The sequence below is a fragment of the Crocodylus siamensis genome, chromosome 8, assembly GCF_052110815.1.
Source record: "Crocodylus siamensis isolate JL-2025a chromosome 8, ASM5211081v1, whole genome shotgun sequence".
Classification (NCBI taxonomy): domain Eukaryota; kingdom Metazoa; phylum Chordata; order Crocodylia; family Crocodylidae; genus Crocodylus; species Crocodylus siamensis.
The window spans coordinates 71366468-71389235 of record NC_143402.1 but is presented as its reverse complement, the minus strand read 5'-3'; the positions used below and the strand labels follow the sequence as shown (position 1 = coordinate 71389235).

At 46.1% G+C, this 22768-nt stretch overlaps 1 protein-coding gene across 2 annotated transcripts in view; it reads right to left on the bottom strand.

Annotated features, from left to right (window-relative positions):
• Positions 1-21314, bottom strand: part of TOM1L1 (target of myb1 like 1 membrane trafficking protein) — a 35413-nt gene extending 14099 nt beyond the window's left edge. The window contains exons 1-7 of one of the 2 annotated variants that reach the window (XM_090060593.1): positions 20951-21314; positions 20778-20862; positions 16570-16648; positions 9471-9620; positions 8455-8574; positions 6651-6758; positions 5860-5976 (exon numbers count right to left, since the gene is read on the bottom strand). In XM_090060593.1, coding sequence (XP_089916719.1) covers positions 5860-5976; positions 6651-6758; positions 8455-8574; positions 9471-9620; positions 16570-16648; positions 20778-20862; positions 20951-21008 — 717 coding nt within the window. In that variant the 5' untranslated portion in view covers positions 21009-21314. Of the gene's footprint in view, positions 1-5859; positions 5977-6650; positions 6759-8454; positions 8575-9470; positions 9621-16569; positions 16649-16740; positions 16851-20777; positions 20863-20950 lie in introns of those variants that run through there. The other variant, XM_090060594.1, reaches the window with a different exon arrangement.
• Positions 21315-22768: the final 1454 nt, after the last annotated feature.

Genomic DNA, 22768 nt, shown 5'->3' with positions numbered 1-22768 from the left:
TTTTGTTTGGGTGAGGTGTGAATTCATACTGGTCTTCACTCAAAGTCCATTATAAATCAACACAATTATTTTTATCAGCTTCATTGGATGTGATCTTGGATCGGCCTCATGTATTTCAAAGAGTGAAATAAATAATCTAGAGTACAGATAGACTCGTGATACAAATCCAGACCTAGCTCCAGTATTTCCTCCAAATGGACGTGTCTGATCTAGAGACTTGATCCATGCATCTCTTGAATACATCCTTAGGTAACGCAAACCTACATATCAAGCAATTAGAATGAAGTTCACAGTGTCACTGAATGAAATTTTGCCCTGCTACCAGTTAGATCCAGACTTCAAAAAAAAGAAAGGGAACTATTTTGACATTTCTTATTCTAAATTGACTGGTTTTATTTTAAAGCAGCCCCATTTCTGCTCCCAAACTATACATACCAAGTCATTTTCCCAAGAGGAAACCAAACCCTGTTCAGAGTCCTGCACAAGGATGAGGCAACACTGTAACTCCTAGTTAAGTCCCAAAAGCATAAAGGCCTCATGCCTGTTCCGAGTCCAGAGTTGAGTTTTATTCTCAGTAAACCCGAGTACATTCTTGAAGTTTGTAATTCAATCTGAAAGTATTTCAATTTCACACCCTTGGCATTTAACACTCATTAAAAATACATATTCCAGGTAAACCCATCTTGCCAGCAGACTGGCTCCTTTTTTCGTGATCATCTTTCAACAGAGAAAGTCATGCATGGGATGGTACAGGAGTTCAGACACAGCCCTAATTATTTCTAATACCAACCAAATATTTCCTAAGCTTTACTTCTGGCCCTGCTCAGGAAAGATGCAAGCACTTGGGATACGTGGTATACCACAGCTGAGTTTACATTCCCCAGGGCCAGATCACCGGTAGGGGTAGAAAAGGTCAGTGACTTTAAAGGAAATATGCCAGTTTATATTAGCAGGAGTTGGTGCCACAGTTCCTAGGATGGGTTTTACTCAGTATCCAAGGGCGTGTGCAGACAAAACAGGGGCCCTAAAAAACACCGCTTTAATTTAGGGCTGATTAAACCCCTGCATCGTGCATACACCCTGCTGAGTTACCTGCCTCTCCAGCGGGGAGGGGAGGGCAAACTGCTGGCGGGCAGAGCAGTCCCTGGGCTGTGGCGGGGTTGGTGCTTCCCTCCGTGGCAGCTGCACCCCCTTGCCCCTCCCAGGCAGCACCTGCACACAGGCACCTGGCTCGGGCCGTCCCAGGGGGGCACCACAGCCACAGAGGGAAGCACCAGGCTCCCGCGCAGATCAGGCAGGCAGACTCGGGGGGAGATCAGGCTTGCTGCTTTTCTTGGGTGGAGCTGCTTTCCTGGGCTGCTGGCAGGCTGCCTGCAGGGCCGTGGAGCTGCTCAGAGCCTGGTGTTTGCTGTGCCACAAGCCATTTAAGGGACATTATGCCACCGAATCTCCTACAGCAGCTAGAATTAATGCGCAATACACCACCGAGGCGTGCAAACACCAACACCATTAAAGCAGTGCAAAAGCATTTAGCCTGCTTTAAAGTGCTGTGCACACATGCTTCTCGTTTCGTCTACACACAGCCCAAGAAAGCAAGTTTGTTCCCTACTTTTACTGGCTGGCAAAGCGCTTAATTTTTTTCTGCCAATGTAATATTTTGTGGGGTTACTGTTCCCAGGTGTTTTAGAACACAGTCACCAAGGGGCTTTTTAGCCACTGAGATAACTGCAAATTCAAAGCCCTTGTCTCCATGTGGATCACAACTTGTCCTGATGCAGTTTTCCCTTTTACTAGGGGAATGTCCTAGATCTTGGGTGATGCAAGGCTAAACAAACAAAACACCCCTCTCTGGTCCACTTAAGCCTAAAGCAAGCTGCTCTTTCACAAAGAACGCTGTGAAATGAAAACTGAACAAATATTGTAGAAGGATATAATTCTTTGATCCAAGTGACCTGGGTGGAGACACAATCAAAAGACGAGGCTGAGCTTGTAAAAACCAACATGCATTTGTTATGCTAGATACTTGGTACTTGGGAAAGGGTCTTCAGGAAGGAAGACAAAATACCACGGTTAAACTTGGGAATAAAAGTTTGTCCCTTTTACATTTTTGCACAAAGTGTGAAATTCATTCCCTACCCTCCACCACATTAACAATCATTTCGCTCTTGGAGTATGAGCTGTTAGGTCTGCTTACACTTCTATAGTCTTCCTGATGGCAGGAAAAATTACTTTGCTTTTTACACAAGAAACTCTGGCCAGAAATGGCAGATCGTATAACTCTTGCCCTGGTTCTCAAAGCACTAACTGAAGTGCATGGTACTGGCCCCTACTATGCACAGAACTAGACAGGACATTTTGTTCCCATTCTTCAAAAATGTTTCTGTCCCGTATCAGGCCAAAGCCAAGATCTTTGAAGTTTTTTTGGGGTTCTGTTACTGACAGAGAGTAACTAATATCCCAAGTGAATGCTGTAACCACCGGGCTGAGACACTCAGGATTAGGTCTCTGCTCTACCACTCTCCACATCTCAAGGCACTGGGGTGCTCTCTCTCATTTTCCCTCCACTCTATTTTAACTGCTTGACTTAGTATAAATAAATATATATTGGAGCAGAAGCTGCACCCACAACCCATGCACATGACCTAACTGCTAGGTTATTCTCTTTCTTACACACACACACACACACACACACACACACACACACTTTGGACACAGATTTCATCCTAGAGCTGAAAAACCTTTCCTGAGCAGTTACACATCCCCACAAAAAGCCCCAGATGTGGCAAATCAAAATTTTCTGATGACAAACTATTTTGTCAAAAAATTCTCAACTGGCTCTAGTAATAGGTGACCTCAAAACTGGGCTTAGCACAGATGCAGACAGAGGTTGCTTTGAACAAGTGACTATAAGCCGTCTTATTTCTGCTGGGCAGCCTAATGCATGCCCATTCTAGCTACCAGCAAAAGACAAGGCATAAGGATATGCTGTTCCTATCTTCATTCCCCTCCGAAACACCTACCACCACCAGTGGCTAGGAAGTAGCTGGACATGTTCTATGTCCGCCAAGTATTAAAGCCAGCAGTAGGGCTCCTTTGCATCACTGCAGTAACATGCATCAGCTAGCTGTGTCTAGCAGATAAGCATCATTATACCCATTCTACAGCTGGATAAACGAGTTCAAGGCAGAGGTTGACATTTATGGTCACAGATGACTTGATAGCAGACCCAGGAAGAAAATCCAGAAGAGCTGACTCATTCCCCCACTGTTACCCCTATAGTCCTCTCTGGAGAAGACCCCAGTACTACAATTCACTGCCCAGGTCTAGACTGCTGCTCTCACATGAAATGAAGGATAAGACTGAAGGAAACTTAACTTGTAACAACAAATCTTTGTATTTTTTGTGCCTTAAATTACATCCTTATTTGTTGTTCTCGTGGCTCCTCAAGCGGAGCCAAACCCTTCCTTATTTTAATGAAGACACATTTTGTTTTCTATGTTAGCTGGGAGAAAAAATATATACATCTTGAGTGATATGAGAGTAGAAAGGAAATGAGACTTATTTACTGCACAGATTATTGCTGCTGCTTTGGAGGCAGAATAATTGTAACACCCAATCATTATGCACCAGCATCTCTCTAAACAGACATGCAGAGAATTGTTAAATTAAGCCTCAGTTCTGAGAAGCCAGTGAGCCAGTTTTGCACAGTAAATGTTTATGCAGATAGCTTTTATAAAATGCCTGTTATTTATGGGATTGCTTTATAATAGCCTCTCTTTAAGATGAACCTTAAAAATCCATACCATTATGCTGGGGATACACTGAGTCAATGTTTGATTGCAGAGTTCTTAATAATCGCACTATTTAACTGCTTGGACATAGCAGCTCAAGAGGATTACAGTGGAAGGGCATGCAACATTTTAAAAACATGCAGTAATTAGCAGGTGGAGAATCACACTGTGCTGCAATGAAACTGTGCAGTCAGTAGGGCCACGCGAAGCTTTGGGTGCTGATCTGATTTGGAGGAGATTCGGCCGGATTCGGCAGTAGAATCTCCCAATCGAATCAGCAGACCAATAAAACGGTCCGAATCAACTCGGACAAGATTCAGAGAGCGTGGGAGATTTGGGCAGTCCTCACTCACTGCCACAGGGACCCAGAGTCTGTGCTGGTAAATAGGGGGCAGGGGAGGTGGGGGCTGGAGGAGGAGACAATGGGGGGGACCCCTGCCAGGCCCCATTCCCTGCTAGCTCCCCCAGCTGTCAGGGCTTCTCGGGGCTCGTGGCAGAGCCCTCCATGCAGTGCGGGGTAGTGGCGATCACCACCCCCTGGCCTGGCAGCAGTTGGTGAACCTGGGGCTTTTTATTTTATTTCTTTTAAAAGAGCCAGGAGCTAGGGCTGGGAGAGTGGGCAGGGTCTGGGGGCTTGTGACAGAGCCTGCCATGCAGCGTGAGGCAGTGGAGGGCAGTGGGGATCAGCCCCCGGCCTGGCAGCAGCTGGTGATCCCGGGGTTTTTTTGTTTTGTTTTTTTAAAGAGCCAGGAGCTGGGCCCGGGCAGGGCAGCCATTGATGGGTCTAGGAGAATGGGCAGGGGATGGGGCCTGTCCAATTCAGATTAGGCTGATTCGACAGTGGCTGAATCTCTGAATCAGATTCAGCTGAATCAATTCGGCAGCGATTCTAAATCACCGAATCAAATCACTGTCCCCTGAATCGGCCAAATCCAAATCCAAAGCGAATACTAGCCGCTTTGCACAGGCCTAGTGGTTAGCAGTTTTACTTTACAACTGGGTTTTTTTCCTATGCTTGTATATACATTTAGAGCCAGACCCTGGAAACTGGTAGCTTCAAGCCACTTGGCTCTTCTTCAGTCCTGGGACTGGCTCCCAGTGGGATCAGGTACAGATTATGATCACCCCAGCTAGTCCTAATCCCAAGGCAGGAATCTCATACTAAAGGTGAACATAGCAAATATACCAGGATTTCCCCACACAAGGACAATTCTCCACTGGCCAAATGACTTAAGGCAGGTCTACTGAACTCACCAGGAGAACTAGCTTGCCAAAGCAAAAGATGCAGAAAGTTCCTTCACCCTGGAATATGGAGTTAAATTTCATATAAGGACCAGCTGTACCTGGTCCTTGTACACTACAACATGTGCCTGAATCCAAAGTTGCCATATGGCACAGATCACTCATAAGGCTGAAACATGAGGATTTTGCTTCTAATGTAGGCAAGTTAAAACACACAAGTAAAGAAATGATATTGGGAAAAAAAAAGAAACTGGAGAGACTGACTCCTTTATCCCCAGCTGGATTTAGTTAGCATCTTACTATCCATTTACTCCTGAAGTGTAACCTCTGCTAATGAATAACAGCTGCATGTCTTTTAATCCAAACAATGAAAACCAGACCTCCCTATTCTGGCACTCAGTCTACATTCAAGATGGTGGGATTGATGCAAAAAGCCCTGACAGCCCTGAGACAGTGATGAGAAACAGGGGGAGAGAGAGAGAGACCTTAGCACCATTTATTTCTAGCTGGGATAGCTGCAGTCAGCTGGAAACCTCAAGCACTCTGAAGAGACCCATGGCAGAGCCAGACGGCCTTCCACCCTGGGGTTCACTCTGCCTTGCCTTCCCCTGAGAGCTTGCATGGGAAGATACATACGTTGTTTTCTGCCTGCCATTGCAGGTGGAGATAATAATGGCAAAAGAAAATGAAGTTACCACCAAAGCAGCTGGGCTGTTTTCATTTTACCATGTGAACCTTGATGTTATGAGACTGGGCACAATGTACATTTTTAGAATAAACCTTAAGGAAGCCATTAAGAAAACCCCAGCGACACGTTATACTGCACCTGTAAAAGGTTCATATCTTCAGGATTTTCTGAACCAGGAACATTTTCCTTTAATATCGATGACATGACTTTTATATTCATTTTGGTCATATCCAGTTCACTGTTCAGCTTCCCAATCTGTTCAGTACAATGGGACAGAATGGCATACAGGTAAGTACAGCAGCCACAATCTTTTTCATATCTAAAGCATGTTTTCTCTTTCATTATCAGACACATTGCCAGCCTGATCAGCATTGGTTTACTCCAGTTTTAAATACTCAGTGGAAGTCAATAGGACTAGTTCAGTTTTACCCCACCCTAAAGCAGGGGCTCTCCAGCCTGCACTCTGTGTAGTGTTACACTACTGTCATTCTTACTATTTAGTCCTATTACTATTAAGCAGACTGAATATCTTCATTTATCCAAAGGCGAGAAGGTATATGGTTTCTTCCTTTCTTTCTGCCTTTTATAGTTTTACACAGCTGTTGTACAAAAAAAAGTTTTCTTTTCTTAGAAGCTTCTTCACATCCATTTGCACAATAGTGCCCTTAAATAGGGCTTTAGACATAAGCAAAGGTATGAGATTGCTTTCCAATCAAGCAGTTCCCGGTGTTTGTTCAATTCCCCTTCCTGGCACACGACTGTAGAAAGCTTTTCTTACAAACACTACAGTGATTCAGCAGTGTTCGAATGGAGGATGCTCAGCACAAAACTCTACCACTCAAACAAAAGGAGACTGCCTATTCAAGCTGGGCGGTCACAATCCTTATCACACAACCACCTTGTTTCACATGTAAAAGGCTGTTCCATACCTGTTCAGGAGTCAGCTGTATAGTTGAGGCAGTGGAAAGAGGCATCAGGGAACATTTCACTGAGGCAGAAGAAGGTGGTGAAGACTTAATGATGGACTGAGACAAAGCCTGTCAAGACACAAGACAAGCAGTTTCCATTTAATCTGAGAATTCAAAATGACATCCGGATGGCAGCGCTCCACAGCAACTTTATCAGACTACACAACAGGTATCAGCCTCCTCTTAATAAGGGAGGAACGTGTAGAGGGAGTTTGTTGAACACGTTCCATTTACTAAAGTAAATCCAATTATTTTTGTAGTAAAAAAATCAGGCTGGGGGTGCAGTTTTGTTTCTGAATGGGCAACTAGAGGTAATGTCTCTGTGGTATGATGTATAGCTCTTAGCCCGTGTCTGGTGAGGAAAGTCCTCCGATTTTCTCTGGGGAGGTGGCAGTTCTGGAGGAAGAACAACCTTGCTGTGGGACCAGAGTATGGCTGATAATGGAATCACATTAGGAAAAGAAAGAGAGACAGGAGTCTCTCATTGGCCTGCACAAGGAACTGTGCTTCAGCCCTTTCCTCTTCCAGATGTGCTAAGCCCAAGTGCATACACTGTATAATGATTCCGCATTACTGAAATCAATAGGCACTTTGACACATATTCCGTTGGGCACAGGACTAAGCATTAAGGCAACATCTTTACTGCCCTCCTACCAAGCACAGGACCACCATCCAAACATGATCTCTTTTCTATACATGCTCAGCCCAGCAACTGGACAGAGAGCCTGAAAGTGGCACTGTGGTGCATGCCAAGGCTGCACTGTGCAATCCATGCAGCCTACCTGCTTGGCAGTGGTACATGTAGTGCAAAGATGAGTGGGCAGGACTTGTTTCTCAACAACAGTCCCAGTCTCAGGAGGGAGGGGGAGACTCATATCCACAGCATGTGGAGGGGAGGAAACTATTGTCTAGTCACATCCAGCAAACAGACTAGTTTAAATAGGCTTAACTTTAAGACACTGGCTTTCTTATACACTACCATACAATAGTCACAAAGCCAATTTATGAATCACTTTAAATCACTTCTATCTGGGCTTATTAGAGAACTCTAATTTCATAATAGCAAGGATCCACCTGACAGCTTCGCTCTTCTCACAAGTCTTACAAAAGCTGCTCCAACCAATGGAAAACAAATGCTAGAAGACCCTAATTTGAACAACTTCCTGCACAGACAGCTGGTGGGGACTGCTCAAGCTACGCTTGCACCAACTGCTTAGCTACAGCACTGTAGCAGCTGCTTAAATGGTAAAGACAGACGCTTTATCCATGAGGTTGCAAATTACAGACCAATGGGTAGAGAGAGATATAGGGAAGTTCTTTAATTAAATATCCCTACCTCTCCTTCTCTCATTCTGCACAGGTAAGGTTCACATCTTGAATCATCCACCATTTTAGCGCAAATTTTTCTTATTTTGCCTGAGAGTTTCAGAGACCTAAGGGATTTGGACACCCCACTTACATTAACAGCAATGGAAACCAAGTGCCCAAACCTTTACCAGGTTTAAAAGTCGCAGGGATTTATGTTCCTTTTAGGAGGCAACAAGGAAGTTGTCATTTTTTAAATGAAAGTAGCTGTTTTTAAGCTGGTTGTTTTTCTTAAATATGCTTCAGGGCAGAACAGGTGACTGACTTCCTGAGTGTGCAAGCCAAATAATTAGCTCCAAATCCTAAAAAAAAAAAAAAAATCAACACACCTTCTTCAATCACAGAGATCTGACAATTAGTGGATCCGGTTTCTGATTAGTAGTTACTAACACACACCTACCTTTTTTGTCTCTGTGTTGGTGTCAGGACACGGAAACTGCACTCCTTTCTTCAGTAGTTCCAGGTAAACTTCCTTTACTTCGCTCACATCCACGGTGCCTTGAAACCCACGGGCCCAAGTCTGTTTGGGGTAAAAAAAAACAAACAACAAAAACAAACAAACAAACAAAAAAAAGTATGTTACAAAAAACAGAATTCTTCACTGAATTAAGGCTATGTTTGAAAAGCCTTCCCCTAAGTCACTTCTCTCTCCACACAGAGGGATGGAGAAGACCTGAAGGGTAAACCTACTTTAGTTCAACCCCCTGACTGCATGCAGGATTTGCTGTTCTCTAAACATAAATTATTGAGAAATACAAGATTACTTCTGTGCCAAGAAAAATGGAAGATGTTGTCTAAGGATTGGAGAACCTCTTTGTAGAGAGGTGCTTCTGCTCCATGTGCTCTTGCAGGACTCCTCTAGGGTGGCAATTCCCTTTCTGCATGAGCTACCTGACCCTTTAGCTCGGGGTGGGCAATTATTTTGGGCAGAGGGCCGCTTACTGAGTTTCAGCAAGCCATCAAGGGCTGCATGACCGGCATCCCAGGGCAGATTAATATTAATTTTCTAAATTTTTAGGGGCCCCACAGGCCAGATAGAATGGCCTGGCAGGCCACATCTGGCCCCTGGGCCACATTTTGCCCACCCCTGCTTTAGCTGCACTGAAAGCAGCAGACTACACAAACAAGAAGGAAGAGAAAGCTTCAAAGCTCCTGCTCACTTTTCTCCTTCAGTCCTGAAAAGGAGGACTGCCGTCAGGGAGGCATGTCCTGGGGGCAGGTGGACAACTTTCCACAACTCCTTCCTAGTCATTTCCCTTTGTTTCCTGCATCTTCCTGCTTATATAAGCACAAAAGGAATAAAGACAAAGGGCATCTTAACAAGATGACCCCCCATAAACCGCTTCATAGTGCAGCACTGGGTTGTGTCATTAAACATTTACTATGTGTGTATAGCATTATGTATAGTACGCTTACCATAATAAAGGTCAAGATTTTGTCCTGTGTATCAGCTGGCAGAGCGTATCTTGGATTCAGCAGCTTCACAAGCCTCTCTTTGCAGAAGTCTTTCTTCACAACTAAAGACTGAAAGCTTGGGCCACAGTTCTGCACACACATGTCAAGAAGCTGCAGAGAGGAGGGATTTCTATCATATCCTTAGTAAAAATAACTCAAGTACTCCCATTATATTTTTACTTTCATTTTAATTCATGCCTAGGCTTTCTATTGATTGCCAGCTGGAAAAGCCTTGAACAGATTAGATCAGAGATGCTCAACCACTGGGCCTCTGGGTCAGATCTGGCCCCTGGTAGGGCATGCAGGGCGGCACGAGGCCTGATTCTGGTGTGTAGGGCTGAGAGGAGGTTCTGCGGGGCCTCAGAGCCTGGTGTGGGGACAAGCTGAGCCCATATGCAACTAATTTGGGGGCACAAGATCCAATCCAGCTCATGGACCAACCCTGTGCAATTCTTCTAGCCTACAGAGCCAAAACATTGAGCACCATAGTATTTATGTGGTGCCTAGCAGAACACAGACTGGGTCTCTAAGATGGGCTTCAAAAACTAGCTGCCCCTACTTCCCTAGTGTTTCCTAGAATTAAATGGTAAATTAGAAAACCAGGGCCTAAATTTGCTCTCATTCTTTTTTTCTTCTCCAGATATTTCAGGGGTCAATGAGGCCAGAAAAGAGTAGCCAAATTATTTTGATTGCTAAACATTTACTTTCAGAGCAGGATCTTGGATGCTCCGAGGAAGGGGCTGTGCCCCCAGCGTACTGCCCATAACAAGATTTGATACTCACATACAACGTTCCCACCTTAAACCTCAAAGAGCTTCCAAAGGAAGGCAGTTCTCATCCGCATGTTACGGATGCAAACTGTGAAGCACCAAGAGGTCCCCCGGAAGGCCTCATCCACTGAAATCAAGCCAATACAATCCTTTTGTTGACTTGACAGGCATTGGATCTGGCCCACAGGACATTAAAGGCAGGAGACCCGTCTTTGAGTAGAAACCCCATTAATCACAGTACTAGTGTCCACAGCCATAAAGAAAGAACCTCTCATTTTGCACCCCAACTCTCTTTTTACTATCCACACAAAGAAAATCTTGCTGGGATCCTTTGACCCCAGCTGACTTCCTGCCCCTGGGGCAGGGGGCTGGACTCGATGATCTTCCAGCCCTAACATCTATGAAATCTATGAAAAATGTGTTTCACAAATTCTAACCAATTTGGGTATAGGAAATATTCCTAAAACTGGTGCAAACATTAAGCTACAACACAATAGCTGTAGTTGAGCTGATGTGGATTAAATAAGCTTTTCCTCCTCAGCACTGACTACACTGGAGCATTGTAAAAGCACTTGAGGAACTCATTTCCTTGCCTCAGGACCTGAGGATTTTTCTTCCAGCATCATCAGGACCTCAAACGAGAGGAAGAACAAGAGCAGCACAAAATGTATTGCAAAAACAGAGAGCGTAGCACAAAGATGCTGGCAGACCACTGGGAGAAAAACCAAGAGATAATTACCAGAAAGTCTTGGCTTGAATCATTATTTTTCATATGAAAGAGTACATGAAAGAAATGCTAATAAGCAAAGTCATTTGCCTGTTCAGTACTTCAAAGACAGTTTGTGTAAAACATTTTCCAACCAGCACATGGGGAATTAGGTATGCAGCTCCCATTATTACTAATTTCCTACATATGGAATCAAATAGTTACCCTTTCAGTTAAACTGCTGCAGTGAATGGGACAAATCCTCTACTCAATTATGCTGGAGTAACCCAACTGACTTCAGTGAGGTGCCCTGCTGTAGCTGAATGGAGAATTTGGCCTAATTAATCCACTATCTGCATTGTGCATGAAGAAAGCTACTTTCATACTCGTAGCCTCTTTTATTGCCAAGAACTGCATGTTATCTCCCCAGAGATTTCCACTGGAATCAGAAGGACCTGGCATCGAAGTAGGGTGCTGCTCCACATAAGTAGGTACACCAGAATCTCAGCATGAACTAGATTTCAATAAAAGCACCTGCAAATTTATTTTTAGCCGCTCCAATTAGACTTTCCCTATCCAGGAGGCAGAATCTGATGACTGTAGAGCTCGCACAGCTCCTATGCCTCAGGGTAGCCAAGGCCGGACATCCAGGTGAGAGGAGTTTCTTGTCAACAAACAGGGAGTTAAGTGTACAATTGTGCAATGCACTCTCAGATCCATGATGCAAAACCCAGCTCAACTAGCAAAAATGTGTCTAGGCCCTATGTTCAGAGGCAGAGATAAAGGCAAGCTGTCACAGAACACAAAGGGAAAGAAGAAAAAGGGAGATGGGGAAAGGAAGAAGGAAAATCTCTGTTTGCTAGGTAAGGCCAGATCCTACTCGCAGAGTTCAGTGAGACAGATGATGTGAGTGAGTAAAGCGAGCTAGATTTGGTCCTCAAAACTGGGCTGAACTAGTTCAGCTAATGGCAGACATGTCTAGAACGAAAGGATGCGGTTAAAGGTTACAGGTGGATATTTTATAAATCTGGAGACCGCCAGGTTTTAATGCATCAGCACTCTTCAAAGTGTCATGGCCTAGATTGTCTTAGGTTATTATTCTATCCGCAGGACTGTATCTATTGCACATTTACTAGTGTTTTGCCCAGTCTTGTTCTGAAAGTCCTCAATGATGGGGATCCTACCCCCTTTGCCTATGCAGGCAAAGCAACACGTCTGGAGTTCCTAGTTCTCAAGAAGAGCTGTGCATAAGTAGATCCGTGATTCACTGTAGATCTTATTTATAAATATTCTTACTTTTACATTTCAAATTCAGGGCTTTTCTAAATGTTCTGGTTTTTTGGTTTTAGAAAAAGCATCAAATGTTGAAATTGGGATTTTCCTTCTTCTCCAACCCTTATCTTTTCTTCTCCACTCCTTCATTCTTTCCATGGAGCAAAATAAATTTGATTTTAATTGTGTGTGTGGCGGGGGGATCTTTCATTTTTCATTGTTCTGTCTTTTCCCATATCTTCGATTTCAAGAAAAGGTTATTGACAAAAGAAATACTGAAATTTCCTTCAAACCTTTCCAAAACTGGAGGAATTCAGAAAAACGTACAGGCATCAAAAGGAAAAAAAAATGGAAGAGAAAAACAAACAAGCAAATAAACCTTGCAGGAAAAATATTCAATACGTTCAAGTACTTTGAAACAATATTCTGAAAGCGCAAAGTACTGGCACCTAAACCCTGCACAAAGGTGACCCTTTAACATGTCTTGCTTTGTGTCCATGTAACATTCATTTTCTGCGTTTGGGCCAGCTCCACCACTCTGGTAACATTCAAAGGCCCCAGTGAAATTGGGGCATGGTGCTAAGTGCTTTATAAAAACAAAGAAAGAGTTAACAACTCTCATAAACTGTACAGGTGCCTTATTTTTAAACAAAATTACCTGACATGCAAACAGGTTTCACACACACCCAGTGTCTATTAAGAATAATTATATACGTGCGCGTGTATACACACACACACACACAAATATAAATATAAATCAAACAACCAAATGCACCTTCCCCTAGATTATGGCCTGAAAGCCATAATCCTTCCTGACATCTGATTGTGCAATCTGCATTGCTGAGTTCCATCTCTTGGCTTTATCAAAGATACCATGTGAAGCAACAAGGCCAGGCGTGCATAAATCTGGACCCATGTGATTTCACGAGCAGCAGGTATCTTCCCCAGACCCGAGTGCTGAAAATTAAGCTATACCCACTATGTTTGATCCAGCTAGCTGTCACTCGTCTTCCCTCCCAGATAAAAAAGCACATAAAGAAATACATGAGACACTCAGGCCAAGTTGACACCACAAACGTACCAGTCCTGACAGTGCCCCCCTCATGTACACAGCACTGTCACGGGAACACGTCTTCCTTAACTAGAAGCAGGGGAGCCAGGCCTGTGTTGCACTGACTTTTGGGGGAAGTGACTTGGCACCGACTTTTGGCTGTGCTACTCCCAGTGCCATGCAAATGTGCCCCGCTCCTTCTGGCTTGGGAGGTTGAGCCAGGTGTCTGAGGGTGGCACTGCCTGGCTCAGTAAGTCTGTCATGTAGGCAAGGGTAATGAAAAAAGATCCATATAGTAGGAGCAGCACTCCAATGTAATAAGCCTTTTGATGAAAGACTCTCAACTGAGTTAAGACCATGGACCTACAAAACATATCTGCACAGCACCAGTGCTGCAGGGCTCCACGGGACTCCTCAGGCATGTGAGGTTCTCCACGTACATACCCACGTTTGTCTCTCAAGACCTGGAGCCGGACCTACAGGCGTGACTCTGCTACAATGAGCCAGAACAAACTTTCAGGACAATTTTATCCAGTGTTGTTTACACATTTCACAGGTGTAATCTTGCGAAGGACACGCTGGGTATAGGGTGATTAATTCTAACGTCATGACCTTGTGTAAATAAAGGTGGCTCACTTCTTTTGTCTTTCTCTGTGTTGTATCCCAAGTAACTGGGCAAGGGGACAGGTTTCAATAGGTGGCTATAAGAAGAGCTACTGGCACAGAGAGGACAAATCAAACAGCGCAGGTTGGAAAAAACAACTAGCTTTGGCAGGATTCTGGTTTTTTTGAAGATTTGATTTTAAAAAATAGTTTTCAAAAACGGAAAATTATTGAGGTTCTTTTGTCTCTTCCCTCCCCACCTATTTTCCAGTGACTGAACAGGAAAAAGAGAGGAAACTGGAGAGGGAAAAGATATTTTGTTTACTGGCCAACAACAAAACTATTTTCCATGAAAATATCCATTTGCCTTCATCCCAACTAAACAGTTGGTCCTATAAAAGACACCACCCTAAGAAATCCTTGCCTCCTGTATAATTTCTGCACCATCATAGATACAGCATCACTCTTACATTATCATTTCCCTTCACAAATGTATAGCAGAAAATATTCTGCTAGCTCTAGCCTCCAGGAAAGCAAGGCACTTAGACCAAGGGAAGTAAAATCAAACACAGCTGGCACTAAGGGCATCATAGTGGAAGTTTTACTGATGCCGAGACCAGTGGCAAAAACAAGGAGGTGGCAATGGAAGACAGATGGCAATGAGAAGAAAAGGCATTAGCAATGTACAGGAGCACCCTGAAGCCCCTGGAAGGAAGCAGGAATTGAGGAGGATGGGGTGGGCACAGAGGAACTTTGAGCAGAACTTTTAAAAGAAGGAAGGCTGATTTATTGAAGGGGAGAGAAACTAGAAACAGAGCAAAACATCTGGGGTGGAAAGTCTGAAATGCCGAGACCAGTGGCAAAAACAAGGTGGCGGCAATGGAAGACAGATGGCAATGAGAAGAAAAGGCATTAGCAATGTACAGGAGCACCCTGAAGCCCCTGGAAGGAAGCAGGAATTGAGGAGGATGGGGTGGGCACAGAGGAACTTTGAGCAGAACTTTTAAAAGAAGGAAGGCTGATTTATTGAAGGGGAGAGAAACTAGAAACAGAGCAAAACATCTGGGGTGGAAAGTCTGAAATGACCTGGCAGGAGCAAATTGGGCAAGAGTGGGAGAAGGCAGGATCTGAAGTCAGAGAGAGCCTGAGAGATAGTACAGCATAGCTGCAGCCCATTTGTTTTGCAATGGCCTATGCACCTGAAGCCTACCAGTGGTTAGCTGCCACCTAATATAATACATTTTCCAACAGGCCAGTGTTTCCATGATACAGTACAACCCCCCACTCCATGTTCATGTTCCAAAGAGTCAGCACAATAACGGATCTATTGTCAGATGAATGCTCATAAAGCTCAGAGCTAGAGGTTATCATCATCCCAGCCAATCCGTACCGTGTTCAGCTACTAAGACAAACACAGACCTGCAAGAGAAAACAGGTCCAAGACAGAGGCTGTACTCAAAGCGGAAGCAAAGCATTTGCGTTATGCAAACATGCAGAGCACAAAGGTGACTCACTGAAGATAGCGAGGAAGGAAAGGAGGAGGGAACCAGGGCAGTGGGAGAAGTTAAGTTATACTTGATAAGAAGTCTGGCATATTTAGCTGTCTCCCTGAATCAGCAGGTGACATGTGGACAATCCTGACTGTCCCGCATTTAACAGTGTCAGTCACTGATATATTTGAATTATTTATCAGTGCTTGCTGAGAGCGATTTGGTACAATCAGTACCGGACATACCCACACAATGAGTAACAGGGCTCAAACATATGTGACAAAGGGAAGCTTTTATGTCCCAATAATAAAAAATGGTAAAAGGAAATGAAATCCTCAGAGGTTTTTTTAACCCCAGTCTATGATAGCATGTAAGGTACAGAGCCTATTCCCTGGGCATAAACCAAGAATAATTCCACTGAGTGAAGGGATCTATATCAGCGTAAAGGAAATCAGAATCTGACCTATAATGTCAGTAGACAGGAGAAGGGAGAACCATGTGAAGATGTGAGAGGCCCCAATAAAATAATGCCCTAAATTTTGGGAACGTTCATAAATGGGTGTGAACGTTATGACCGAGACCTCGCCGTATGGGAAGCTCCTTCTTTCCTTTCAAAGCTCTGAGAAAGATCTGAAAGCTCAGATTCGGATCTGAATTCGATACAGCTTCTCTCTTAAACAGTGCAATGTCAGGTTCCTCTTCACCTTTATTATTTTAGTATGCAGTAATGTTTTTGCAAAAGAAATACCGCACGTTCCACAATGCTGCATAATATCTTACAACTGTTTGACTATCGTGTGTGATTAAGGGAATTATCAGGTCAGTTAAACCTTCCCACAATAGTCCAGCTTCTGCCGCTTTCAGAACTTGGCAGGGATTTGCCTGGGGCAGTCACTAGAGTTCGTGGGGACCATATGACTGCTTTTTTGGCTCACAACTTACAAATTTGAGGATTACAAAAGATTATTATTTACATTATATGGAGCTCCAACATGGCGAAGGAACAGGGCTGTATTGTGCTGGGTTCTGTAGAGACAAACAATAGCTACGAAGACTGTCATGACTAGAGACTTTACAATCTGTAGGTCAACATCCAACAGCGACTGCATTTTCTTTTACAGTGTTTTCCACCCAGTTTCTAATTAAATACAAGTAGAGTTGTACTTACAGACAAGGTAAATCTAATCTCCTTATGGTTATAGTTTTTGAAAAGCTTCTTCTTTAATGCTTTTACAGCATCTTTAGGCCTGTGGCAAGAAATTAAGGAGAGAGAGGCAATAAGTGGTTAGGTAATATATGGTTTATTTTTCAGTTTTCTCCGATACCTGAAAATACTGACCTCAGGCCTGAGAGCCCATGCTTACACCAGCATGAAACAAGGGATGTTGGCCATCAAGCAAAAGAATCACAACATTGGCCTGAATCTGGAGTAATGCAGTGGTGAAACAGCTCATTACTACAGACACTACTTTCCTCCAAGGGCCCTGTGCAGAAGAAAAATGAATTCCCCTGTGCAGACTTTCCTCTCCAAAATTATTTTCTCTTGCAGTTGCGCATGATTTTTTTGTAATGCTCGTTAGGAGGAAAGGGAGCAAACTGCTTAAACTGGCAAGGTGAGAGGGCCGACTAGTGCCCTGTCTTCATTTACGTTGGTGTTAGCATCTGGGTCTAGGTTAAATTCCACCTCTGTAATTGCAGGATGCTTATCCCCAACCTGGGTAATTGCTGTGTGTTGATAAACAGCTACTGCACTCCACCCCAGAGACGGCGGCATTTTCATCCTGGGCCTTGTGATTTCTATATATACAGTTCTACGGAACTGCGTGGGAGTGCAGAGGTGGAGGATAGTATCAGCATCCCATATAGTCTGTGTACAGGTCACCTAGGTATTACAGAGCCATGTGATAAGCAAAAACAACATATTTTTAATATTACTGATGCATCATCTAGAAGGTTCTTAAGAGACCTTAATGTAACGAAGCAACAACTTGTTAAAAAAACCACATTAGTTTAATCTGCAATACAAAGAAGTTTTCAAACTCCATTAAAATCACTGTTCTTGAGTACCACTACAGCGTTGAAGATACCTGAACATACTTGTGGAGCATCTGACCCGGTAGGTGGGGATGGATGAGAAAGAAAAGTTTCCCTGTAGACAAGTTATTCCATCATTTCACACTTGTTTCTTAAACCCTCCCCTGAAGCAACTGCTATCTGTTACCTAATTCTGATTTCTCTCTCCTTATAGTCTGCTTTCTGTATGTCCTTTCACAGCATCTGATGATATAAGCTTCAACTCTTGAAAGCTGGGGTTATATATATATATATATCTACTTTGGCTAGTCTATAAGGTGCAAATCTACTCTGCCTTCTACTTGATTTCAGACTCACTGGGCACGTCTACACAAGACACTTGATGCGCAGCAGACTAATTCTCCTGCACACTAGTGCATCACAGCACAAGCCATGCTAATACATAGTAGAATTAGTCTACTGAGCATTAAGCGTCACAAAAAGACCATGCATCTTTGCTTCTGAGCTGCAGTGCGAGCTACTGAGCATTTAGTTAGTACTTCACATTACAGGTACTAAACTTAATGTGCCGTCGCAATGGCGCATTAATGCACTATGTCCCACCAGCTGTCCAATCAAACACAGTAGTTCTGTCATTTCCAGTATCCTAAGTCAGACTGTCACCAGCAGCAGACGATTCAAAGGAAGTTGCCAGGAGTTCCAATATGGACAGTGATAGAATAAACTGCTCAACAAGGGAGCTTCATGGTGAACGGTGCACTAAAAGGTGCAATGCACAGAAGACACCGTAAAACTAATGCTGACAGCTAACCCATCCCCTTGTCAATGACAAGAGCCAAAGAGGCTCAACTAGTACAGCCATAAACAAGATCGCAGGGTTGGAAAAAAAAACACAAAAAAAAGAACGAAAAAACTACAGGGGAAACAACTTAGGTTAGCACAATGGCAGGGATGAATCCTCTCCAAAATGCCACCACTATCAATAGCAGATAATTCTATTCCAGCACTCGATTAGAGGATCTAACAGTGCTTTAAAAAGGAGATTAATATCACTGGGCATAAACACTTTTTACACACACACACACACACACACACACACACACACACACACTTTTTTGTCCCGTGACGTGCCAGAGATCCAGCGGGTTGGAGCAGACTCAATTAATCAAGTCTCCGCTACACATGAGCTGACGCGCACTGCGCTGTGTCGCGTGCAGTCGTCCAAGCAGCGAAATGCACATCAGCGCACAGAAAATGGCAGCAGTGTGCTTTTGAACTCAAACACCTTTGAGCTTTTTTAGTTCAAAAGCACGCTGCCGCCATTTTGACACGCATGTTGCTGCTTATACAACTGCATGCGCCGCAGCGCCAGCCGCTTTTAAAAGCGCCTGACGCTGCAGCACAAACATATGTACAAATGCGCATTGTTCTCATTTTTAAAGTAGACACAGTGACTAAAAAGTAGAGATGGAGAAGTAAAATGGCTTGCCCCGAGATCGCCAGCAAACCACTGGAACAGAATCCAGAAAGTGCTAGCTGTTCACCTGTTTTCTGACTACAGAATAATAATAGATCAATGTTTCTGTTGCCGAGAACTCAGATCACAAGTCAGGATGCTTTTAACGCTATGTTTCCTATTTGAAATCTCTGGATTTAACTTGTCAGTCGTGTTTGCAGATCTAACAACGTTAACAGTGTGCGACACCCCTGAAGGCACCCAAGGGAGCTGCAGCACCCTTTTTTAGAATCACTGGCCTAGATTTATATCTAGATCGTCCCGGATCACAATGGAATACTACCCGTAACACTTTTTCATTCTTCTGGTAATGCACTTAATAGTAACAGGCAAAACACATCTAACCAGGAACGTTGGTCAAATTACAACCATAACATTACAAGATAATCTCAGCAGGTAACCACAGGCTCATTTGAGAGTCTCTGCTCTGGCAGGAACTGGCAATGTCTACGATAAGGGATGCTATTTACTTGGACACTGATGGTATCTCAAACTGCTGGTAGGATGGGATGCCTGCACCATATTTTTTCTTGTTAGGAGACGACACAGTTAAGAGATGATAGCTCCACATTTGGGGAAAGGGGGAAGTTTTCCAGGGACCGTACTTTCCTCTGCAGTGCATGTACAAGGGCATTCCCTTTCTCTACAGCACTAGTTCTCAATCTTTTCAGACACGAGGCACTCTTCAGAAAACACCAGCTTTTCAGTTTCCTTTGTTTATTGACTACAGAGAAACACGGCAGCAATTTTCTTGCTGCAGAGAACTAAGACAGACCACAAGAGACCAGAACATTTTTAACACTATGGATATGAAACCTCTCAGTTTATCTTGTGAATCGTGTTGCACAAGTGCTAACTATGCGGGGCATCCTGTGGTGCCTTTCAAAGCATCTGAAGGCACCTCAAGGTGCTGCAGCACCCTGGTCGAAAATCCCTGCTCTCCACTGTGCATCAGGATCTTCTACATTACCAGCTTCAGGATTGGTTTTTTTTGACGGAAAGGAGATTCAAGGAATTCACAGACTTAACTCTTTTTTGCCTTGCTTCCCTAGGCTCTGCACATGGGAAGCAGCCTAAATGGTTCAGTCCTGAATCTTTACAGATCCTGGGTTCAAACAAGCCTCTGCATTACCTGAGGTTTTTTGTGTGGGGGTGGGAGTGGTTTTTGGCCTTTTTTTGTGTGTTCCAAGCCGAATCCAGTCCAGAACCAGAAGTGGCCCTTACCAGCCTCCACCAGGGGCTTCAAATGTTTCCAACGTCTTTTGGCGGGCACGACCGAGGTGCGACCCTGGAGGCTGCGGGGGCACCGTGCTGCTAATGCAGGCAGCCGTGGCAGTGTCGGGGGCGTGGGGCGAGGGACCGGTGACCACCCCCAGACCCTGCTGGCGGTGTCGGTGGCAGAGGGGCGTGTGACAAGCGGGGACTGCCCCGCAGGCACTGCCGACAGTGGTGCCCAATTACAAGGGGTGCACCCCCTGCACGTCACCAATGCTGGTGGGCATCCAACCCTGCCACCCCTGCAGGTCCAAGCCCAGAGGCTCAGGGCTCAAGCGGGTCCAAGCCCGGCGGCCCCACTGGCAGCCATCAACCCTGCAGGAGGACTGAGGGTTTGGATGCCCTCAGCCGTAGGGCCGCAGGACCCTGCCAAACGGGTACCTTGGCGACAGCCCCAGCTACGCGGCGCCACCCCTTCGCCGCCGGGACGCTTTCCACTGAAAAAGGACGGAGCAAAAAAGACAAGAAGGGGGTATTGGGGCCTACCCCGCCCGCCCTTAGCCAACCCACGGGGGACTAACCCGCTCCGTTCCAGCGACAGCGGCACTCACCCCTCGGCCGTGGCGTTGATGTGGTCGCAGATGTGCACGAAGCGGCCCCACTCCTCGCCCGGCAGCGCGCCCGACGTGGCCTCGTCTGCAAGAAGCGGCAGTGGGACGGGGGCGCCGCGCCGCACCCGCCCGGCGCCCGCCCCGCTCCCGCCCGGCCGCCCGCCCGCACTCACCGATGAGGCTGCCCACGGCGCTGTGCAGGGGGTCCCTGACGCTCCTCCCGAAGGCCATGGCGGGTCCCGCGGCTCGGCTCGGCTCGGCTCTGCCCGGCCCCGACCCCGGCGGCGGCCGCTTCCCCGCGTGAGGGCGGAGCCGCCTCCAGGGCCGCGGGCCCCGCCCCTCTCCTGCCCGGGCAGCAGCCCTGCTCCTGAGGTGCCCCGTGCCAGTGCAGGGGAACGGCGCGCGGCCCGGCCCGGCTGGCGCGCCCAGGCTAGGACACAGGGCGGCCGTTGGGCCAGGTCTATATAGGGGACAGCCCGGTTTCCCCCGCTCTATCCTCTGAAACCGGGCGCCTTTGTGCCCCGTACTTTCCTCTGCGGAGTCCCACCGGTGTCACCTAAAGGCGTCCGGGCTCGTGCCAGCAAAACGGCTGGCCTCGGTGAGGGGCTGGCCCGCAGCGACCTGGCCCAGGGGGGTTTGAAAGGGCAAAAGATGATTGGAGGGATTCCCTTCCCGCACCAGTCAGGCCCCCTGTGAGACTCACCTCGATTGGCCCCTCGGGGCACCAGGAGAGGGCCTTGTTTTATATTTCACCAACCCGCATTGCTTGCTCTGCTGTTTGTGTTTTACACTTTGTTAACCTTGGTTTTTTGTCAGTGATTGTAAGTGTCTAACCTTTGTTGCCCCCGTGGGGCATTGCAGTGTCCGCTATACCCTCTGATTTACGCCCGTTACGTTCCCAGTATTAAAAGGTGTACAGCTGAGGGCCTGGCTCTGCTCTAGAGGGGGAGGAGAGCCCCTACACCTCCCACAGCGCTGGTGCACCTGCTCTGATCCCTTCACTTGGAGAGGGGGTCCCCCTGGGAGTACCGCCCGGGTTACACCTCTGTAAAACCGGACGAACGACGACCCCGTGAGCGAGTGGGAACCTGATGAAGTTCAGCGTTGAGAAGTGCGAAGTGCTCCACTTCGGGACGAGCCGCCCCCAATGCACCGGCAGGCGTGGCGATGCCAAACTGACCCACATCATGCATGAGAGGGGCCTGGGGCGTAATGACAGACCAGAGTATGAATATTAGCCGGCAGTGCGATGCTGTAGCAACTAATGCCCTGGCGTGCCTCAGTCGATGCATCTCCGGCAAAACCAAGGAGGTGATTCCGCCGCTCTACTCAGCACTGGTGAGACCGCAGCTGGAGGACTGCATCCAGTTCTGGGCACTGCACTTTAACAAGGATGTGGACAAACTGGAGAGAGTCCAAAGCAAAGCTTATGATCAGAGACTTGCATGGCAAATCATCCGAGGAAAGGCTGAGGGATCTGGGACTCTTCAGCCTGAGGAAAAGAAGGCAGAGAGGGGACCCGGTAGCAGCTTACCGGTACACTAGGGGAGGACATCAAAGGCTCGGTGAGCAACGGTTCACCAGGGCACCGGAGGGGAAAGCCAGGAGTAATGACCACAAACTCCTGGAAGATCGATTCAGGCTCAACATTAGGAAAAACTTACTCCACAGTCCAGACACCCTGACTGTGAAGAAGCTCCCTCCAGAGGTGGTGCAATCGCCTACCCCGGAGATCTTCAAGAGGAGATGGGATGGTCACCTCCCTGGGGTCCCCTGATCCCCAGTTGTCTTCCTGCTAGGCCCGATGATCTTCCCAGGTCCCTTCCAGCCTTACAGTCTATGAATATAAGACTTTATGAACATTTTGTTTCCCATCCTGGGTGTCTGGTGCCTCTTGAGTCAGGGGGGACACATGCCCCCATGACACCAGTCAGCAACTGCGGGCGGGTGGTCCCCCGGCGGCCAATCCCGCGGCCACTACCGGAAGTGGC